The sequence below is a fragment of the Dermacentor silvarum genome, chromosome 3 (assembly GCF_013339745.2).
Source record: "Dermacentor silvarum isolate Dsil-2018 chromosome 3, BIME_Dsil_1.4, whole genome shotgun sequence".
Lineage (NCBI taxonomy): Eukaryota > Metazoa > Arthropoda > Arachnida > Ixodida > Ixodidae > Dermacentor > Dermacentor silvarum.
In genome coordinates, this window is record NC_051156.1 from 6762293 (window position 1) to 6782859 (window position 20567).

Genomic DNA, 20567 nt, shown 5'->3' on the forward strand with positions numbered 1-20567 from the left:
TTACACGAACTGATAACTAGGCGTTTTGAGCGAGCAAACCAGCGAGCGGACCACACCGGTCGGAGGACCGCTACTCGGACTGAAATGCTAATCCTATTTCTCTAGATTCGCAGTATTCGTTCTACGCGTCGTGCCGCGCGGTATTTGCGAGGACAAAAAAAGCGCATTACGGGCAAGCGCATTTGTCGTGTTTCGGGGATTTCTCCTCGCTCCACGACGACCGAAATTTCTTGTCCGGAGGGGAGCGAGGAGGGTTCTTTAGAATCGTTTTACACCACGCGGAAACCAATTTTCGCTACTCATACTTGGTCGGTGAACTCGGCGTCCGAGCCCTCCGCCGTTACGTGCGACGCGCTCGCCTTTCACCGCAGCGCGCACAGTTTCTTTTTTTTTTTTTTCCAGAGCGCGCGCAAGCAGGCATGTCGCGACGCCCGGGGCGCGGCGGGCGCGCGCTCCGGAGGCGCACGCCAGCGAAGGCGTGCAAATGCAAAGTATCCGAAGGCGGCGGAAGAAGAACGCGTGGCAGAAAAGCAGTCAGCAGCATGGTGAAACGGAAGCACCGCCGAGGAAAACCGAGGCGGCACCATAAAGAAAGCACGACGCGTGAATCTTGCGGCAGGAACGGCACGCGAAATTGGGCCGCTTTCTTTTTCTCTCATTTTTTCTCTCGCTCGCATCTGCTCCCCGAGCCGACGCGGCACGAGATGGTACAGAAGCTAAGCTGAAGAAAAAAAAATGGAGGGGGGGGGGGGGGGGGGAGTAGTGGCGAATCGAAGCGAACGGCGAAGAAAAAGTAATGCACGGTGCTAGAGAACGGCCCGACCATAAATGGACGACGCGCGGCGAGCTCCAACGGAGGGTGAAGAACGGCCGGAGAGAGAAAGGAGCGGAAGTAGCATGCAGCGAGTTGAGGCGATGGGCTCGCACCGGCACACCGAGCGATGTTCAAAGACGCCGGGGGCACGCGGCGGCTTCCGTCGTGTACACGCCATGTATACTTATGCGGTGCCCGGGTGCTATGCGTGCACACACGCCGGCCCAACATGCAAGGCGCCCGGGGGAAGCTGGATCGGCGCCGGTTTCACCGGAGCTCCTCGCGCGCCGTCCGGGAGAGGCTTGACACGTCGCCGGGGCGTCAATAAATCGTACGCGCGCCTCGGCAGCGCGCTCATTAATCAATGACATGGGGAGGGAGTAAGGGGGGCGCATTTTTCGTGCCTACGCGAGGCCCCCGAGCGAACTGGCGGTCTCCTCCCCACCACTACCCTCTCCTCTGCATGGCCACTCCGCGGACTGCGGCCCTGAAAGATTTCCGGGGTGTCTTGAACTCCCGTGAATCCAGCTCCCCTCGCGTTTCTCGCAATCTGTTTTTGCGTGCCGTTTCGACAAGAAATGTCCGCACAGCCTGTGCGCGAGATGTTTGATGAGCGACGATACAAGGGAGCCATGGTCATTGTTCCTTGGCTGCATCGCTCGCGAAACACGTTCGGCTAAGACCTATAGCAAGGAATTGTTTCTCTTAAGGAATCTGATCGAGCTATCGGAAGGGCGATACCGTCGGGTGGTTCCATAGTCACATAGTTCCCTTACGTCTAGCCAAACCTCAGATATTGGCACTTTCTTTGATCGCCGTGCCTCATTTAACTGTACTGAATGTGTAGGCTATGTGTGCATCCGGGATTTCCGTACATGTGTTCTCCAGTATGAATATACTACATCGTCTACAGACACAGCTTCGCGTGCCATCACGGTCTCCATCATCAAATTGTCTCCTGTCAACCTGGGATTGTTTATACATTTTCCAGTGTTTCGCTGCATTAAACATCACGTATATGTAGGGTGACTATTAGGTCGCTAACACGTGCAGCGTTGGTACTGCTTATTTATGACTTGTGATGATAAGCTGCGCTGTAAATGAGAAGAAGCTGGAAGAACGCCCCTACAAAGCACTATCGTGATTGTTCCTTTGTTTTCTCTGTTTTAGGTGCTGCTTAATGTCCCATTTATTATAAATCCTTTGCGAGGCCTCTACCATTGCTTTGGTGTTTTGCGAAGTTCCTGCGTATATAGAGCAGATCACATAGACATTTTAGTGAACTTACCTCAGCCACGTGCTTGCGTAGTGCTGAGTTGATGGTATGACATCAACCTGGTGGTATTGTGTCGTAATCCTGCATAGAGAAAGTTCGTTTCGTCGTGCGTTCAAGTAGGTCTTTTCTAAGCATTACTCGGACTGCATATACTTGACATTCGTGCGTATTCCTATAGGAGGTTCCCTTTCAAAGACACCTTAAAGTAAACATTTATTTGCACCTCGTCTTTCGTGTTCTTTCTTTTATTCGTCCGGATCCACTATTACATAACAGTCGTGTTTACTTTGTGCCAACGCAGGGTACGGCAACATTGCGCCTCGCACCAACTGGGGCAAGATCGTGACCATCCTGTACGCCATCGTGGGCATCCCTCTGATGCTGCTCTACCTGACGAACATCGGCGACATCCTGGCGAAGGCGTTCCGATACGTGTACGGCAAGCTGTGCACGTGCAGGCCGAGTGGCACGCAGCGCAGGCGCCGTGTGCCCCTGCAGGCCAACCACCTGCAGCGCAACTCGGTGGCCGAGAACTACCGCGTCCATCACATCGTCTCGCACAACGCGCTCGATGGACAGGAGAAGCTGCGCGCCTGCGATGACCAGGTATTCGGGCCGTTCCCTGTATAAGCACTGTTTCCCAGATCCGCCGAGTACGCTGTACCACGTTCGGTCTGAGTTGATTCCTACGTTTCTTTATTCTCGTTGAATAACAGCACACCGGAAATATGAGCCTATAGGTGCCAGTGGGTTTGTGAAAAGAAGTTCTGTCCTCTCTCGATATTACTCTCTAGCTTTGTGACTTGTTTCACGGCTACAACTTTTGTGCGCAACCATCGTGATAACTGATTTTTCTCTTTTATTATTTCCTTGCGCGTCCGCTTTGCGCTTACTGCACCTACACAATTTTGGTTCATTGCTGTTCCTTCGGAAGTCCGCATGCTGACTTAATACTTTATTAAGGCCGTAGATGGCTCATGGCTCGAAAAATCCCAGATCGGGCGCTATGGCACCGACATTCATGGTGCCACCATGTGTTGGTGTCATCATGGTGCCACCAACAAAGGTCGTGGGATCGAGTGCCTTAATTATCTCTACTCTAATTAAGATAGAGTTAATTAAATCACTCGAACCCGCGACCTTTCGTGTTAACTACGGCGAAGTTAATTGAGGCACAGTTAATTAAAGTAGAGTTAATGAAGGCACTCGAACCCATAAACTTTGGGGGGAGAAAACAAGTAATAGGAAGTAACAGCACATTCGAATGAGACTATCAAGTAATTTAAAGAATGTCACGTGATCGCGCAAGCTTTTGCCTTCATCCTCTTTAGCGTATGCTAAAGTGACTGACAACTTTTGTACAGGCTTTATTTTGTTGGATCATTCAAGGGGTTTTTGTTGTTGCCCAAACATTTTTTAATCACAAATTCGCTTGCCTTCTGCACTGTTCTCATCAGGGGTTGACGAGGCTGAAGTAGTCCTGACACGTTAGAGGAGTTCTATGCTTGGTAGAATTGCCGTATTTATTTAGTGAATACGGATCCTTTGCTCCCTAACAGGAAGCCCTACACAGTAAATCTAAGCTACCACTGCTTCCGACTCCATCTGCCGGCGGCGCGCTGTCGTCAATTCGATGAGGCCGATACCCCACCGCTCAGACCAATACGTGCTATGTTCCAGAGCTGTCGTTGCAGATACTACATGCGCTCTTTCCTGGTTTGACTTCGCATGTGATTATTATGTGATTATATAAACAGTGTGCCAGATTTTTTGTTAGTCTCAGCGTTCATAAAATATTGATCGCATAAAACCCATATGCACCCCACGCGAGACGAAGGGCACGACAAAAGCTTCTTATTACTGGGGTTGTACGTGCCAAAACCAGTTTTAATTACGAGGCCCGCCGTAGTGGAGGGCTCCGGATTACCTTTTACCACCTGGGGTTCTTTAACGTGCACTACAACGCAAGCTAACATATGTATTGAAAGGGAGAGGTTATATCAAATAGTGACCGCTGTATAGCAGGGAAATATACCATGCAAGATAATGTGACCTAAAACTATTTATAACTTATGTCACCAAAATAACCCTCTATACTGAAAAAAAACCGAACGCAAATTAAGCGCTTTATTTTTCATAAGTAGGGCAGGCTTTCGCAGGTATAAAGTTCGTCTTGCAATACAAATCTAGTGGTTACTAAGAATTCTAAGGGGTTTTATATTAACTGTGTAAAGATTGGCCTTCTAAGCAAAACGGTGTAAAATCTTGCTTGAATAGAAGGGCAGCAACTCGTTTTGATCTTATAATCGTAGACGTTGAACAAGTCTAGCCTGTCTTGAATTACGTTAGTGTTCAATATAACTTTGTGCCTCGCAGCAGATCGGCGGAATGCCCATTCATTACGCCGCATGTTCCCATAAGGATATCGTAAAAATCTAGCGGAACCTTTATCATTCGAACAAAGAAATTCAGTGCCATTCCACTCTGCGAAGGTGGATGACGAGCGAAGCTGTGTATGTGGTGACTGACCGTTGCTCCGGTGAATCGTTTCAAGTTAGGGGGTTCGCATTTATTTTCGCCTTTGACGGGCAGCACGCTTACGCTTGGCGTCCGCGGCCCGCTCATCGTCGGTGGTCTCCTTCCGCCGCCGCGGCGCCCATTCCCTTTTCTGTCCACACAAGTCGTTCTTGGTGGGCACGCTGTTATTCTTCAGACCGTACAACACGCGGCCTACCCATTTCACAGTCAGAGCAGAACTGATAAAAGGAGCCTACGTAGAGCATGAGGTCAGGAGACAGAAGAACCTCGCATTGGTAGGCACTAGTTTGAATACGCGGATGGTATATACACGTGTACGGTGCAAACGTAGACATGGCCGACGCAGGTGAAAGTGTAGTATCTGTTCTTATCAGCTGCCTGTATACATTGACTTGTTCTCTATTTTGGAGTATTCTGGTAAGTCCATCAGCGAGTACCGATAACTGAGTTCAAATCGAGAGTATACGATGGAATCCCATGAGGTCGGCACATAGTCTGATCAAAGATGAACACGAGCACCGACTACAAATGATTTAGTAGTGTTAACGTCTCGGCTCCTGCACAGCAGCCTTGTTCACAAAGAATTTGTAAATAACGCTCCGTGAGGACAAGGCTCTTGTGTGGGAGCTGAAGCGTTAACATTACTAAGTGTATTATGGTCGGTGTTCGTCTTAACTTTTGTAATAATAACCAATTTGCGGCATAAGATTTTAGTCCAAATTCGCGTAAGGCCTTTAAAAAGATGTGGTATTTACTAATAAAATCATTCCCTTCTTTGTCTACATGTTCCATTGACTTATAGAGTGATGCAAGTAAGGCATTCAGGTTGGTCATTACTAATTTACTGCTGACTGCATTGATTAAGCACCTAGATTACGCGCGCAGTACGCAAATCTTCGATGACACCCAATGAGTTTTTAGTTCTGATGTGAATGACTAAAAAAATTGGCAGTTTAGTCCGAAGGTCAAAGCATTGACTGCGATAGCAAGGGGACGTGTTGCGCCTGAGCTTCTCGGACGGTGTTCTAAATACACGCGGACGCGACATGCGCGGGTGCGCCAAAATGTTTGGCACCCTTGAAAGCTTTAACACGCCTTGTAGGGCCTTTAATGACATCGCACAGGCGCCACAACGCCGCACCAGTAAAATGACATCACTTGCAGGTTTGATCACTGATATTGTGTCGCACTCTTTAAATTTACTAGTCTCACAAGTTTTAAGATAAAAGGTGTGAGGGGGGAATGCGATGTTTCTCGAAATTTGTTTGTGGGCTGCAATTCTCAAAATTGTGTAGAATAATTTGGTCAAGAACATAAGACCTGGTATGTGCAACTTTAGTGATGGAATAGTGCGGCAATATAGCCCGCATATACACCTTGGCTAAGCATGTAGCAAATATGCACATAAATATATTCGGAGCCTCACGGCGACGCCGACTGCGACGATGACGGCGAAAATTCGCTTGAGGTGTCCGTATAATTTCTATCGCAATAAACATTTGCAAGTAATTAATTTCACATGCCTGTTTGTTCAGCGCAGCGAAAATTTTATCTGGTTTGCACGTTCCTTTTTTTTCAGCTCTAGTCTTAAAATTAACTTTTCTACGCTTCCAACGATTTGTAAATGCTAACGCTGTTTCCTGCTCGAGATAGAACTTAGCGATCCTAGTCGGCTCCGAGGATACAATTAGAAAGCACGAGTTGAATGCGTTGGGTATTCCTATAGAAACGCTGACGTCATTATCACTTACCGCTACTTGGTTTTCAGTGAAGTTTCCCGGAAAATTATGATGTTAGCTATAATTTTGTTCAATACGGTGTATTTTCGCGTGTATTCGAAACGCTACGCTAAATGACTTGCGACACAAAAGAAATGTGCTGACAACTTCTGATTTCTAGAATTAGTAACAAATATCGGACTCGCTCTACAAAGAAGCTGCAAGCTTCCCAGAACAACTGTTCTGGTTGCGTCATATGGCACGCGAGCGTAATTGCTTCAACACACTGCGATATCTGTAAGTGTTCGTGTCGAGAGGTCAGGGTCTGACAGCTCAGCTGATAAGGATAGAGCTTCCTAATGACGTTTTACACGCGAGTCGAAGAAGGGGCCCTGGTTAACTGGAACGCCAATGCGTTCCAGTTACTTTCTTAAAAAACGTCGGTTTATGCATTGAAGCACGAAAGTAACTGGAACGCCAGTGCATTTCTCCGCAAAGATCGGGAATTAATATATCGAAATCGGTGTGATCCTGAGAATTCGTTCCAAGTGCGTCCGCCTTGTGAACACCATGGGTAGAATTTATAAATTTTAGTATGGGCCATAAGATAATTAGTGACAAACTGATTTTCTGATTTTTTGTTAATTAGTCGATTATGCATTGCAATTTTTGTGCATGTCCGCCCCTTCGAGAAGGCCAGCTCATAAACTAGAATTGTGCTATCTGCCACAGGCACAGTTTAAAAAAATGTTGAGTGTTCGCGGAAACACCCGATATATAGCGTAATATAACAACATTATTATAACATAGCATGACACAGCATAACATACCATATAGAACACATAACATACAAAAGTAACATTGACATTTTTGATTGAATGGATTCCAGCGCTACTTGGAAAGTGGGCAAATGTTTGTGAAATATTTCAATTTCGCGAAAGTATATGTTGCAGGCCTGCAGCATCTTGGAATTTGAGACGCCAGCAGTGGATACATAAAAACGTCCGGACACCCTAGTTTTTTTTTCGCGGTATTCTTATAATAATATTATTCAATGTTTATTCACAATCACTAAGATCATAAACAAGCTTGAGTAAGAAATTTATTAACCCTTTGTGGGACAGTGGTACAAGTATGTACCACTTTTTTACCTTGATTCAAACGCCTATAACAAATGAACGGTTTGAATTGGCGCCACTATTACTAGTGCTGCCATCTACCGAAGTATTTTAGAAGCTTGTGTCTTGTTTTTTCTACACTACGCCGTGTGGCGCGCATACTGAGTCTCTTTTTCGTAGTGCCTTGTTGAATATTCACTACCCGCTGTTGTGGCCTCAGGGAAACTCTCGAGAACGCTGCGTAAACATGCCTGGTAACTGTTTTACTGTACCGGCTTACTAAGTGAAGCTTCGTGATTAGTTTGCAACCATAAACATACATTTTTGTTCCCTTATTTAGTCAGTGTTTTCAACGAACCTTTCTCAGCCTTGATTTGTTAGGCTTGGTCGGGCGGCTATCGCAACGATCATGTCGCCCAGGTTGAGTTTACATGCTTGCCAACTCTCCCAATTCTTCGGCAGACTCCAGATTGCTTAACGCCCCCCCCCCCCCCCCCCGATCGCAGGGGCCCGGTTCTGTGCGTTATCGTTATCTCGACGAGGAACTTGTGATAACATCACACTGCAGCGCATTCAGTCAGCTTCTATGTCGTACAGCACTGTTACACGGTGAAACGTGTCAAGTGTTGGAAGGGGCCACCTGCTATCGCGGGTTATTACACATTTTGTCCTGCGTGCATGTGTAGTCAATTCCACAAGCGCCCTATAATAACGAGTACCGGTAAGATATACCATATCTAGAAGCTTTACTTGCAATCATGAAGTTCCCTGTATGACGTGACGGCAGCCCTGAAAAGCAAGCAAAACGTGCGCGAGTTTGTTTCTTTCCGCACCTTTTTTTTTTTTGCGTTGAATGCTTCGGACCATTTCACAAGGGAAGAGCACAATTGATTTCTAAATATTATGTGAATTACAACTTCTTTTTTTATACATTCCGCCAGAGGACAGCGGTACAACTGTGTACCACTTTTTATACCCTGTAAGAAAGAAAGTGGTACATATATGTACTACTTTTTTTTACGAGAACTGTTGTGCAGATTTTATTAAAAAATGTGTCAAACAATTTCTGAGTGTCGTTTTGCAGGTTTTAAGCGAAAAAATGTAATGAGAAAATAGTGCCTAACAAAGGTCAGCTTTGGTGCGTCTGTAGTCCAGGCCTAGCGAGGCCTGAGAGCAATGCCGACCTGCATGGAGAACCGTTATCGCGGTGTAGAAACACATTTCCTCTGAACGCTCGTTGTTAGACCGGCAAGTAGTGTTCAGAACGATAGCGGCATAAATAATCTTTATTTATTCATCAAATACAAATAATAAATAGGACAGTCCAAGCCGCACTGGCTTGTCGAACTGTAGCCGGCAGAAGGTAGGCGAAGCATGTTAATAAAAACAATATTCAAAGCATGAGAATGTGACTTGCGACAAGATTTCAGAACACGACAAGGTAATAAAATTTAAAATTAACAAAAGAAAAAAGTCAGGAATTACAATGTAGGCTTCTAAAAATATTTCCACGTGGCATAGCAAATATTAACATGCATTTTCTTTAAATGCTATTTTAGTGAACGTTTATAACGAACTGAAGAAATTGGGCTTGTCATAACTGTGCATGAGGGACATAAAAGCTTGTTGTGAAGCGACCAAAGCGGAAATCGCATTTAGAGTTAGAAAAGGCTGTGTGTGTTATGTCCTAAAGGGCGCACTCGAAAATGACGTACAAGGAAGCCACTACACCAAGAGTGTCTGCATACTACAGTGTAAAGAAATACAGCATCAAGAAGCAATGAAGTACACTAAAAATAATCTAGTCTGCTGCATTCTACCATAGGCGACATTCTTAACCATTCGCATCAAGATCGTTTTCCAGGTAAATGAAGAATGATAAAAAACATTAATACCCTATTTCAGAACGGTGTAAACAAAAGCAGGAACAACGTTTTACGAAAATAGTGGTGTACTGGACCAAAAGCCTTGCTTGCATCATTAAAAAATTAAATGATGTAATTGTTTATGTGGGCCCAATATCAAAGCATATTGTTCCTGCAATAGAGTATGGTGTCTTTCGAGAAAGCTATTCATAGTGCCCAGTAAAGGTTACTGCAGCATCTGAATAATTATCGGCAGAATAGAAATTTTGAAATTGATTTATAGTTTTTGATGTTGGAACATGATGCTCCTTTTGAATAGTGGCTTAATTACGGTGGTCTTCAGTTCATCTAGCATGAATCACTCTTCTATAAGGCCAGTTATCACGATTAGCAGCACATTATTCAAAACACCAAAGTTACCTTTCAGGTCCTGAACGCCAGGGAACTTATTTTTATTGGAACAAAATAAAATGCATGACGCATCATTGGACCTCAGCTAAGGAATGAATTAAGGCTGAAGAAACACTGTTGTTGCAGGCGATCTTTTGGGGGGCTGTAATGTGAGAAAGATAGTCATTCGTTACGTCTACGACAGTTCTGTGTCTCTATGCGCATTATATTGTAGCCTTTTCTTTTCGATCTTCCGGAGGACTGTAATACATGAGTTGTGACTCTAGCGTCTGCGGTTTCCGGTTGTACTTGCTTTGTTCTTACTGGTTTGCTACTGTGTTTTCTCGACAAAGAATTTCTGCGTTATTGCATGTATATATACAGGCGGCGGGAAGTTTTCCCGGAGCTTAAGCTTCCCCTTAATCAACAAGGCACCATGCCGCGTATACAGATGCTCCAGCGTGCGTTAAAATGTTTAAAAATCAGCATTTCCCGTTTTGGCACACATCTTATTTGTAGTACGGCATACTTTGTTTATCATCGTCACCTAATTCATAGAATGGCCTCTGTAATAATGAAGAGGATACTTTCGTTCTGGAACAAATGAGTGAATGGCCGAACGTTGGCCGAACGTGCTGACTCGGCGTCGATTTCTGTTCTCTCCCGTAGGTCCGCATCGAGAACCTGGCCACGGGTGATGACGAGGTGTACGAGGACGGCGCCAGCAAGCCCAGAGTGTCGGTGCCGATCACACTGTGCTTCGTCATCATGATCGGCTACATCTCCGGAGGCGCCGTCATCTTCTCGCTCTGGGAGGGCTGGGAGTTTCTCGATGGCTCCTACTTCTGCTTCGTCACGCTGAGCACCATTGGCTTCGGTGACCTGGTGCCGGGTGACACAGTCGTCTCAGACAGCGGCTCCCAGGAGAAGCTCGTCATCTGTTCGCTCTACCTCCTGGTTGGCATGGCGTTGATAGCCATGTGCTTCAACCTGATGCAGGAGGAAGTTATTTACAAAGTGAGAAACTGTGGCAAACGCATCGGTATCATCAAGGACGCCGACGACGACGAGGACTTCTCCTGAGATGTGCTGCTGCGTCCACAACTTCTGCCAAACGAGGCTGGTGCACCCCATTGACCTTCGTCGTCGGCTAGCTGGAAAAATAAGTCCCTTCGAGCGAGATCGCAAGCTAGCGTTACTATGGTGGTTCAGTTCACTGCGAAATGGCGTGATTGCGAAAGTACTCCGTACTGGAGTTAGTCTGAAGCCGGTTCTTTAGGACTTGAATTAGAATTACGATTGATTGCGCTGTCCTAGCGCTGCTCAATGAGACTGATTTAGGAGTGACAGACCACCGTGCTTTTATGATGCCCCGCTGTTCCCGAGTATTGTCGCCGCTAGGTGCCGTGCGCCGACTGACCAAAGAGCATGACGGCGCCCATCGTCCCTAAATCATAACCCGTACAGCGGCCCCGATTAAGAGCAGAGGCGTTCACCGAAACCACAGCGTTGGTTTGTGAGATTTACGGCATGATTTGTTGCTTTCTTTTCAGAAAGCTCTGCTGTATGGAGCAGATCACGAGAAAGTAGGAGCGAAAAAAAATGTTGCAACTTTCCTCATAATTCCTGCACTTCGTCGTAATCCTCTTGCAGCAGGTGACCATATACGGCGCTGAGCATTGTAGTGAAACGACGCTTACAACCATTTTACCGAGGCATAACCAGCCTGGTAAACCAATGACCTGAGGCCAGCAATTTTATTTTGCCAAGAACATTGACAAGCCATGTTGCCTATTGCAAAGCGAAGTCGTTAACAAAACTTTGTTCACGGCACAAACTCCAATGAGTTTCGTCAACTAGGGGTGCTATGGCGTAAAGTTATTCCAGTCTCTTTCTGTACCATTTCCATCGTTAGCCCTCCGTGATAGGTCTAATATTTCCGGGCCAACACCCACTTCTCCAGTCAGTCATGAGACGTGACAAGGTACAAAAACATGGGGTGTTTTTATCCCGAACAAAATGAAAACATTTCTTTCTGATTCTACGCCTTTGTCACCATTAGCTTTCCGCGATTGTTGAAAAGGTTTTCTGGCCACGTCTAGATCACCTGTACTGCCACGCGACGCCACAAAACCGCGAAAAGTCACCACTTCAAAGTGACGTGTATGCAACAACGACGCATTCATATACTGAACAAAGCTGAACTTCGAATGGAATAGCCGGAAACAGTCTCGTTCTGAACGGAATAGAGGATGGCTGTTCAGTTATCGCTCTGGCGTTGTGTACTCGGAGCTGCTGCCAAGAATTGTTTTTTTTTTGTGCACAATAAATTTTGGCGTGGCACTATAACATTACCAGCAGTCATAGTGGCATTGCATAATCAAGGAGTACAGGAGGCATATGCGAATATATTGGCAAATATCTACAAGGACTCCACAGCCTACCTTGGTTCTTCACAACCAAAGTAGAAAGTTACCTATCAAAAAAAAAGAGGCCAGGCAAGGATACACAATTTCTCTAATACTATTCACTGCATACTTTGAAGTATTCAAGATCTTAGACTGGGAAGGTTTAGGAGTGAGGATCAACGGCGAATATCTCAGCAACCTTCTGTTTGCAGATCGGATAGGATAGGAATAAACTTCATTTGTCCAACGGTTTACAGATGACATTGTCCTATTCAGTAACCATGACGACGAATTACAACAAATTATTGAGGACCTTAGCAAGTGTAAGAGTGGGATTAAAGATTAATATGCAGAAGACAAAGATAATGTTCCTGGCAAGGGAACAAGAATTCAGGATTGCCAGTCAGCCTAGGTAGAGTCGTTTATTTATGTCAATTACTCACAGAGGACCCTGATAATGAGAAGGAAATTTACAGAAGAATTACATTGGGTTGGAGGGATTCGGCAGGCATTACCAAATGCTGACTGGGAGCTACCACTGTCGTTGAAAACAAAAGTGTACAATCATTGCATTCTACCGGTGCTAGCATATGGGGCAGGAACTTGGAGGTTAAGAAAGAAGCTCGAGAACGAGTTAGGAACCCCATAAAGAGCGATGAAACGAAAAAGGTTAGGCCTAACGTTAAGAAAGAGGAAGAGAGCGGTGTGGATCAGAGAGCAAACGGGAATAGCCGATATTCTAATTGACATTAAGAGAAAGAAATGGAGCTGGGCAGGCCACGTAATGCATAGGACGGATAACCGGTGGAGCATTAGAGTTACAGAATGGGTACCAAGAGAAGGGAAGCGCAGTGGAAGACGGTAGAAAACTAGGTGGGGTGATGAAGTTAGGAAATTTGCAGGCGCAAGTTCGAATCAGCTAGCGCAAGACAGGGGTAATTGGAGATCGCAGGGAGAGGACTTCGTTCTGCAGTGGACATAAATATAGGCTGATGATCATTATGATGATCATAACGTTGCCAAGCCTTTTAGGCACGTACATAACATTGCTGACCCAAATATTCACTGAGCATTCGTTTCGGCGACATTTTTACGCCGCATTGCACGCCGTCACAATCGTCGGCGAGCCACCGCAATCTAAGCAAGGAAAAGCGGGCCAATCGGTGACGATCACTGCGCTAGCTCCGCCCCACCGAAACCTTCTCCCATTCTGTGCGCTCCTCGCCTCTCGTCAGCCAATTAGATATGAAAAACTTGTCGCGGTAGGCAATGCTGATCGCTTTGAAACCAAGCAAAGGTTACCTCCTAAAACAAGAAAAGCGTTTCGTTAGAATGTTAAAACAACCTTGCGGGCCACCACCCTTGCTTGCCGCGGGGGTTAGTAAATTTCACGTCAGGAGTTCGGAATATAGTAAGAATGGAATAACTTTATGGTATAGTGCCCTAGGGGCACACCTTGTTGTACTAGTAAAAATTGTTCAGACATTTAGGTCTACAATAATACTGCCCATATTCAGATGAACACAATGCAGAGGTGGGCATTGCTTAATGCCCGATGCCACATATTTTGTTCGAAAGACATTCATCTGTATACATGCACATCCTTTGGTTGCTGCACGCGCAGGCGGGACTTCTGTGAATGAGTGCCAGCCCTCGTGTATCCATATGCGCACAGGTTTGTCTTTGGAATAAACTAGTTGGTTTTTCAATTGTCCGGACCCGCCTCCACAACATAATTGTCGAAACTTGTGCTTCCTGTCACTCAGCATAGTTCGCGTATGCGCCAACTGACCGAACTTTCTAAATGGCGTCTATGGTCGCGCTGTCTGCGTCAATATTTCTTTTTCGAAAGCAAATGGATTTGTAACATAACACTACTCATCGACACGCGTCTGCGCGCGGTTTTAATTTGCGCAGCGAAGGCCATTCACAAAGATCAACCACCATGAACCCAACAAGACGTTATGGTTTAGAATTCAGGCTTCTAAAAAACATAGAACCGGTATTTCACCACAAGTGCGATGCAAAGTGCTCTGCAAAGCCACAGAGCCTATCAAGCGAGAGGTCAGTTGGCATTGTTGAAGATCACGCCTTCTCCATCGCGTAGCGAAGCAACCTCACCCACGGTAAGGCTGCGGAGGTGCCGCCTACGAAGGACTCCAGACCGCTGTCCGCAAAATGACGTCTCCTGTGTCTCTAGCGTGCCGTCCTCGACTGTGCTTGGCCAGACTTTTGAAGTGTCAATGCGCGAGTGCTTGTGCGTATCGGTCGTGTACGTTTTTCACTGTGCTGTTCACCGAAACAGAATTAGCACATCGGACATCGCTTTTTGTGATACTACAACGACGGCCACTCCACTCGGTCTACAAAGACTGCGCTTTCATTGTTGCCGGGTGGACTCTGTTGTTCAGTGCTGTTCAAGTGACTGTAAAAAGAAACTTGTTGGTATACGTACGGAACTGGGATATATACACATATATATACGCCTTGGCCAACATTGCCGTCGTATATGATTTCCTGTTTCCGCCTGTTTGTTTCCAAGAGCTGTTCTCGTGGCACAGATATCGGCATTTACCTTCCTTGTATACAGCAGAAGCAACGCGTATATGTATACGGCCTTTTTTTAAGGCGAAAGTGATGTGAATGCCAAATTCCGTTGTACTATTCATCCTTGTAGCGTAAAGTTCGTTGCATCCTTAGGTTCCTCGAATATAGTGGTCATGCCAAAAATACCATGTGCTGTATTCTCTCTCTCTTTTTTTTACTGGTGTGATCAGTGAATAATAGGTCGCACGTCATCTTACGTGCCTGTTTTATTTATGTTCGCGTCGTGGCGTCCGTATGATTTAACATGTTGTCTTAGATAGGGAGAGCGACATCTTTAAAATCGTCTGCTGCGCGAGCATTTGTATAGTATCTGTTGGTGCTTTGGTTTTTCTTTGTTTTTTTGCGAGAAAGGCTGAAGTCGAGTGTACGCGTAAATGAATGCAGCTTGAATTTTTTTTCTAGAGCAGCAGTGACCTAAAGGCGCTATTCTAATGTGGCGCTCTTTTAGCTCAACTGCTTTCGCTGCTGCTACTTAAAATTTATTTCTTAAATGAAGTATGACGCATTTTATTGAAACGCATAAAAAACACTCAATGAGAATTCTCAAAAGTACAAGCCACTTCTTTGGCTACTGATGCTGCCTCTTTTGAATCCTGCCGAAAACCCATCTGAAGAATACAGCATTCAGCATATCTTGTAAAATAAAACAGACGCATCCGACGAGCTCAGCATTTTATGCTTACTTTTGTCTTTAGTGTTGTTATATCACGCCGCCGGACCGTTTAGATTTCTCCATTCCTTTTCAATGTCTGTTAGCGACGTGTTTGTATGCCGAAATAGAGATAAAGTTGTATAAGTTCCAAGTGCCACAAACAGAAGGATAAAACTTGAAAATAAAGTGTTTAGTTGAACTACTTGAAGTGTTTGAAATGTGATAGTTTTCTCGACTGCAACTTGACTTTTTCCAAACAAGGCGTGGTGTAAAAATTATACTGCATGAGGTAGTACCCCGAAACTAAACCCATATTTAGTTAGGTTTGTTGCGTAACGTTGCTTGTAACACTTTATTAAAGTGCAGTATAACGTTTAAACTACACATTTTCTTTTTTGGCAATACAGTCGATCTCAGAAAAGATCATAGCAGGGAATGCATACATATAAATTCAAACGAAGTGCAATCAAATCATTTATGCAATGAAAAACGCTCAAGTAATCAATATATGAAGATCAGTAGTAACAATGCGAAAAATAGCTATGCGACAAATCACGACAAGACTACAAATTACGAAAATTACAATGGTAGGGTGTGCAATGATGCAATCAGGTTATTGGAACACAAAATCCGGTACAGGTAAATAAAAAAAAAGTTTACAGAAACTTCTCAGCCTGTACATCCATTTCCACCATAGTTAAGAACATATTTAAATATGAAGCGTTAGTAACACAAGGACTAAGTTGACTCCATTCTCTTATGGTTTTAGGGAAATATGAATATTTGAAGCAATTTGAGTTGAAAGCGAATTCAGTGAGTGTTTGAGAGTGCCTGTAGCGTGTTGATCTCGAACGATTGTATGAAAGTAGTGTGGGCGTGTCACAGCTTATGTCACCATGAATAATTGAAACAAAAACTTTATTCTTGCTAGTTTTGCCCGACTTTGCAGTTTTAATAACCCAGCTTTCTTATAGTAATTCACTCAGAGAATCCGTTTGCTTGTATTTAATATAAATGAACGTTATTGCCTTCCGCTGCACCCCCTCCATTCTTGCAATAAGTTCTTTTGAGTGCGGGATGGAAACAATAATGGAGGACTCTAGCAATGGTCTAACAAGCATTTTGTAGGCCTGGAGCTTTGTTTCTAGGAGGGGGGAGACGAAGGCGCCTTGTCAGAAAGAAAAGTAGCTTTAGTGCACTTGATATAATTTTAACATGGGTTTTTCATCGAAGATAATGCGTTAAAGTGACGCCCAGGTATTTATGCTCAAATATACGAGTGAAAGGTGTGTCGTTAATAATGATAATAAAATCAGATATTTGTTTCTTTCTAGTTACGGTAAGCGTGACAGATTTTTCAGCATTCAGAGTCATCTCCCACTCCTGACACCAAGAAAAGACACTCTAGGGCATTGTTTAGTACATAATGGTCATCATCGAAATTCATTTCACGGTACAAAATACAATCGTCAGCGAATAGACGGATGTTAACATGTGATCAGGAAGGAAAAGGGTTTATGTATATTAGAAATAAAGAAGGGCCCAATACACTGCCTTAGGGCACTCCCGATGTAACGGGTGCTAAAGGGGAATCTTCGTTATGAATATGCAGCAATTGTAAGTAGTCAGATAGTTTTCTACCCATTTAGCAATAGGGCCTTCTCCTAGTGTACACTGAAGCTTCCTAATTCGTTTTTCGTGTAGTACATGATCAAATACCTTGGAGTAGTCCAATAAAATTAACTCTGTTTCTTTTCTATTATGTAGACTTTATAATATGTCGTGTGTTCTAGTAGCTGTGTGACTGTTGAGCGATCGCTACGGAAGCCGTGTTGATAGGAAGAAAGTATAGATTCCTGTTCGAGGTATGTGTTTAAGTACTGCTTGTTCGAGAAGTTTACATATCGTCGAGGTTAGCGAATGGGCCTGAAATTAGATACCTGTGTTGTGCTACCAGATGTATGCATGGGGATAATTTTAGCAGTTTTCTACTCTGCAGGAAGCGATCACGTCATTAATGATTTAATAAAGATATGGCATATATATTTAGCATTGCACTCAGTATATCTCTTAAGAAATAATTTAGGTATTTGATCCGGTACAATCGCTTTCCTCGTGTCAATATTTAACAAAAGGTTTAACAGGCCTGGTTCTGCGATTGTGAGCGGCTCAATATGCTTTCGGCCGCGTGGTGCTACGTGCGGAAGTTTTCCATCATCGATGTTAAATACTGACTGAAAATAACGCGCTGGGCCAACGTTAGTTTGCAAAAGATTGATTCAACATTTTCTACATCAGGGAGCCTTGAAAGAGGGATATATATCTTTCTTTAGAAATATGGCAACGCCCCCGCCACGTGTCTGTCTGTCTTTTCGTGCTACTGACTAGTTTGGTGGAGCTAATTCACGTCCAGGATATCATGTGTCAGCCATGTTTCTGTCACGCAAAAAAATCCGGTTCTAGACTAATTGGGAACGACTGCAGTGAATCAATTTTATTAAAAATGCTACTTGCATTTAAATTTATTACGCTTATTTCGAATGCTGCTGGTTTCGGCATGGACGCTGCGACTTTGATTCGCCTTGCTGATTTTTTTTCGAGCTAAGGATGCCCGACTTCGAAGATAATGATTGAAGATAAGCATCTCTCAGGTATACTGTTCATCCTGTAAAATAATAAGCATTAGATTATTTCAGGTTCTTCTTCTCTCGCATGACGTTTTAATTTTCCTTCCGCGTGCAGGAAGGGCGCTGCAATCGCGTGACGCTAACGCAAGCTGGCAACCGTGTTCTCAAAGCGCCTTTCAGGCGGAGCAGACTGCGAACGCAAAGCGGAAGCTTGTTGGGGCACCCTTAGCTTTAGACCCCTATTCTAAATCTCACTGTTGTCCCGGTATTCCATCACGGCGGCACTGAAATTTCGTTATATTGAAACTGTGCATAAATACAATTTGTTATATTGAGCTTCTATTTACCTAATGTTTTCTGGGCCAGAAGTTATAAGCAGTTAAATGCTTTCTTATAACGAGAATTTCGTTATGATAAAGTTTTTACATGGACGCTTAACTGTAATTTCTTTTATTTACGGGACACAAACTAGATGAGAGTGGAACCTGTTAACCTACTTTATAGTGTCCAGGACGAAGCAAAAAAGCTTAAAATTAGAGCGGTTGTTAGAGCACCATGCACCACCCGGTGTGACCAAAAGGAAAGAAAGTATCGTATCGCCCCGAAACACCGGCTCACGACTTCACCGGCTGCAGTGTGGATGCAAGTTGGGAAGAATGATTCACACAAATATGAAGTATGTGAAAAGCAGCCAGTGAAGTGGGAGTTACGGCAACAAGGCAACCAGTAGGTAAGCTCTCCCCAGTAATGATGTACCCAATAAAGAAACGACAAAGCATGAAAATGTCCTACTCAAGCGACGAGATAGAATTCGCTGAACTGTCAAAGCTGATCAACACGAAGAAAGACGGGGATATTCGAAATTATAATGTGTAAAAGATTGAGGAAGTAGTCCTCAATCTTTGGATCAAATATGGATGCAGCATGAAATCAGCGAGAAGGAAACTTGGCATAGGACAAGGCAAGATGTATGCACTGAAAGATACGCAGGGTAATAACATCAGTAATTTCGACAACATAGTAAAAGCAGCGGAAGAATTCTACACTGACCTGTACAGTTCCCAGAGCAACCAAGCAACTTTCATTCGAAGTAGTGATTAACAGAATACAGAGGCTCCTTCTATAACTATCGATGAAGTTAGGAAGAGCCTTGCGCAGGAAACGCTGCTGGAGAAGATGGAATAACAGTCGATTTAATGAAAGATGGAGGAAATCATACTTGAAAAGCTTGCGGCCCTTTATACGCAGTGCCTCATGACTTCAAGTGTACCAGAGAGCTGGAAGAACGCCAACATTATACTAATCCATAAAAAAGGATACGTTAAAGAATTGAAGAATTATAGACCCATTAGCTTGCTTTCAATATTGTATAAAATATTCACCAAGATAATATTCAGTAGAACCAGGGAAACACTTCAGCCAGCCAAGAGAACAGGCTGGCTTCAGGAAGGGATATTCTACGATGGATCATATCGATGTCATAATAAGGTAATCGAGAAATCTGAAGAGTACAATCAACCTCACTATATGGCTTTCATAGATTATGAAAAGGCATATGATTCAGTAGAAATACGAGCAGTCATAGAGGCATTGCGTAATCAAGGAGCACATGGGGCATACGTGAATATCTCGGAAAATATCTGCAAAGATTCTACAGCTACCTTGGTTCTCCACAACAAAACTAGAAAGTTACCTATCAAGAAAGGGGTCAAGCAAGGCGACACAATCTCTCCACTGCTGTTCACTGCATCCTTAGAAGAAGTATTCAAGTAATTCGACTGGGAAGGCTTAGGGGTGAGAATCTGCGGTGAATATCTCAGCAACCTTCGGTTTTTAGATGACGTTGTCCAATTCAGCAACAATGGGGACGAATTACAACAAATGATTGAGGACCTTAACCGTGAAAGTGGAAGAGTGGGGTTGAAGATTATTATGCAGAAGACAGAGATAATGTTCAATAGACTGGCAAGGGAACAAGAATTCAGGATCGCCAGTCAGCCTCTAGAGTCTGCAGAGGAGTACGTTTATGTAGGTCAATTACTCACAGGGGACCCTGATCATGAGAAGGAAATATACAGAAGAATAAAATTGGGTTGGAGTGCATATGGCAGGCATTGCCAAATCCTGACTGGGAGCTTACCACTGTCGTTGAAAAGAAAAGTGTAAAATCATTGCATGCTACCGGTGCTAGCATATGGGGCAGAAACTTGGAGGTTAAAGAGACAGAAAGAGAGTGTTGTGGATCAGAAAGCAAACGGGGTTAGGCGATATTATCATTGACATTGAGAGAAAAAAATGAAGCTGGGCAGACCATGTAATGCGTAGTGTGGATGACCGGTGGACCATTAAAGTTAGAGAATGGATACCAAGAGAAGGGAAGCGCAGTCGAAGACGGCAGAAAACTAAGCGGAGTGATGAAGTTAGGAAATTTGCAGGCGCAAGTTGGAATCAGCTAGGTCAACACAGAGGTAATTGGAGATTGCAGGGAGAGGCCTTCATCCTGCAGTGGACATAAATACAGGCTGATGGTGAAATATGTAGCAACGTCACACAT

The 20567-nt window shown here is 44.3% G+C and overlaps 1 protein-coding gene across 1 annotated transcript in view; it reads left to right on the top strand.

The window, feature by feature from the left end:
• The window catches only part of LOC119445288 (potassium channel subfamily K member 17), a 181522-nt gene extending 165934 nt beyond the window's left edge, over positions 1-15588 (top strand). The window contains exons 2-3 of the mRNA XM_037709602.2: positions 2392-2696; positions 10389-15588. Of these exons, the coding sequence (XP_037565530.1) occupies positions 2392-2696; positions 10389-10802 (719 nt within the window). The 3' untranslated portion in view covers positions 10803-15588. The remainder of the gene's footprint in view (positions 1-2391; positions 2697-10388) is intronic.
• Positions 15589-20567: the final 4979 nt, after the last annotated feature.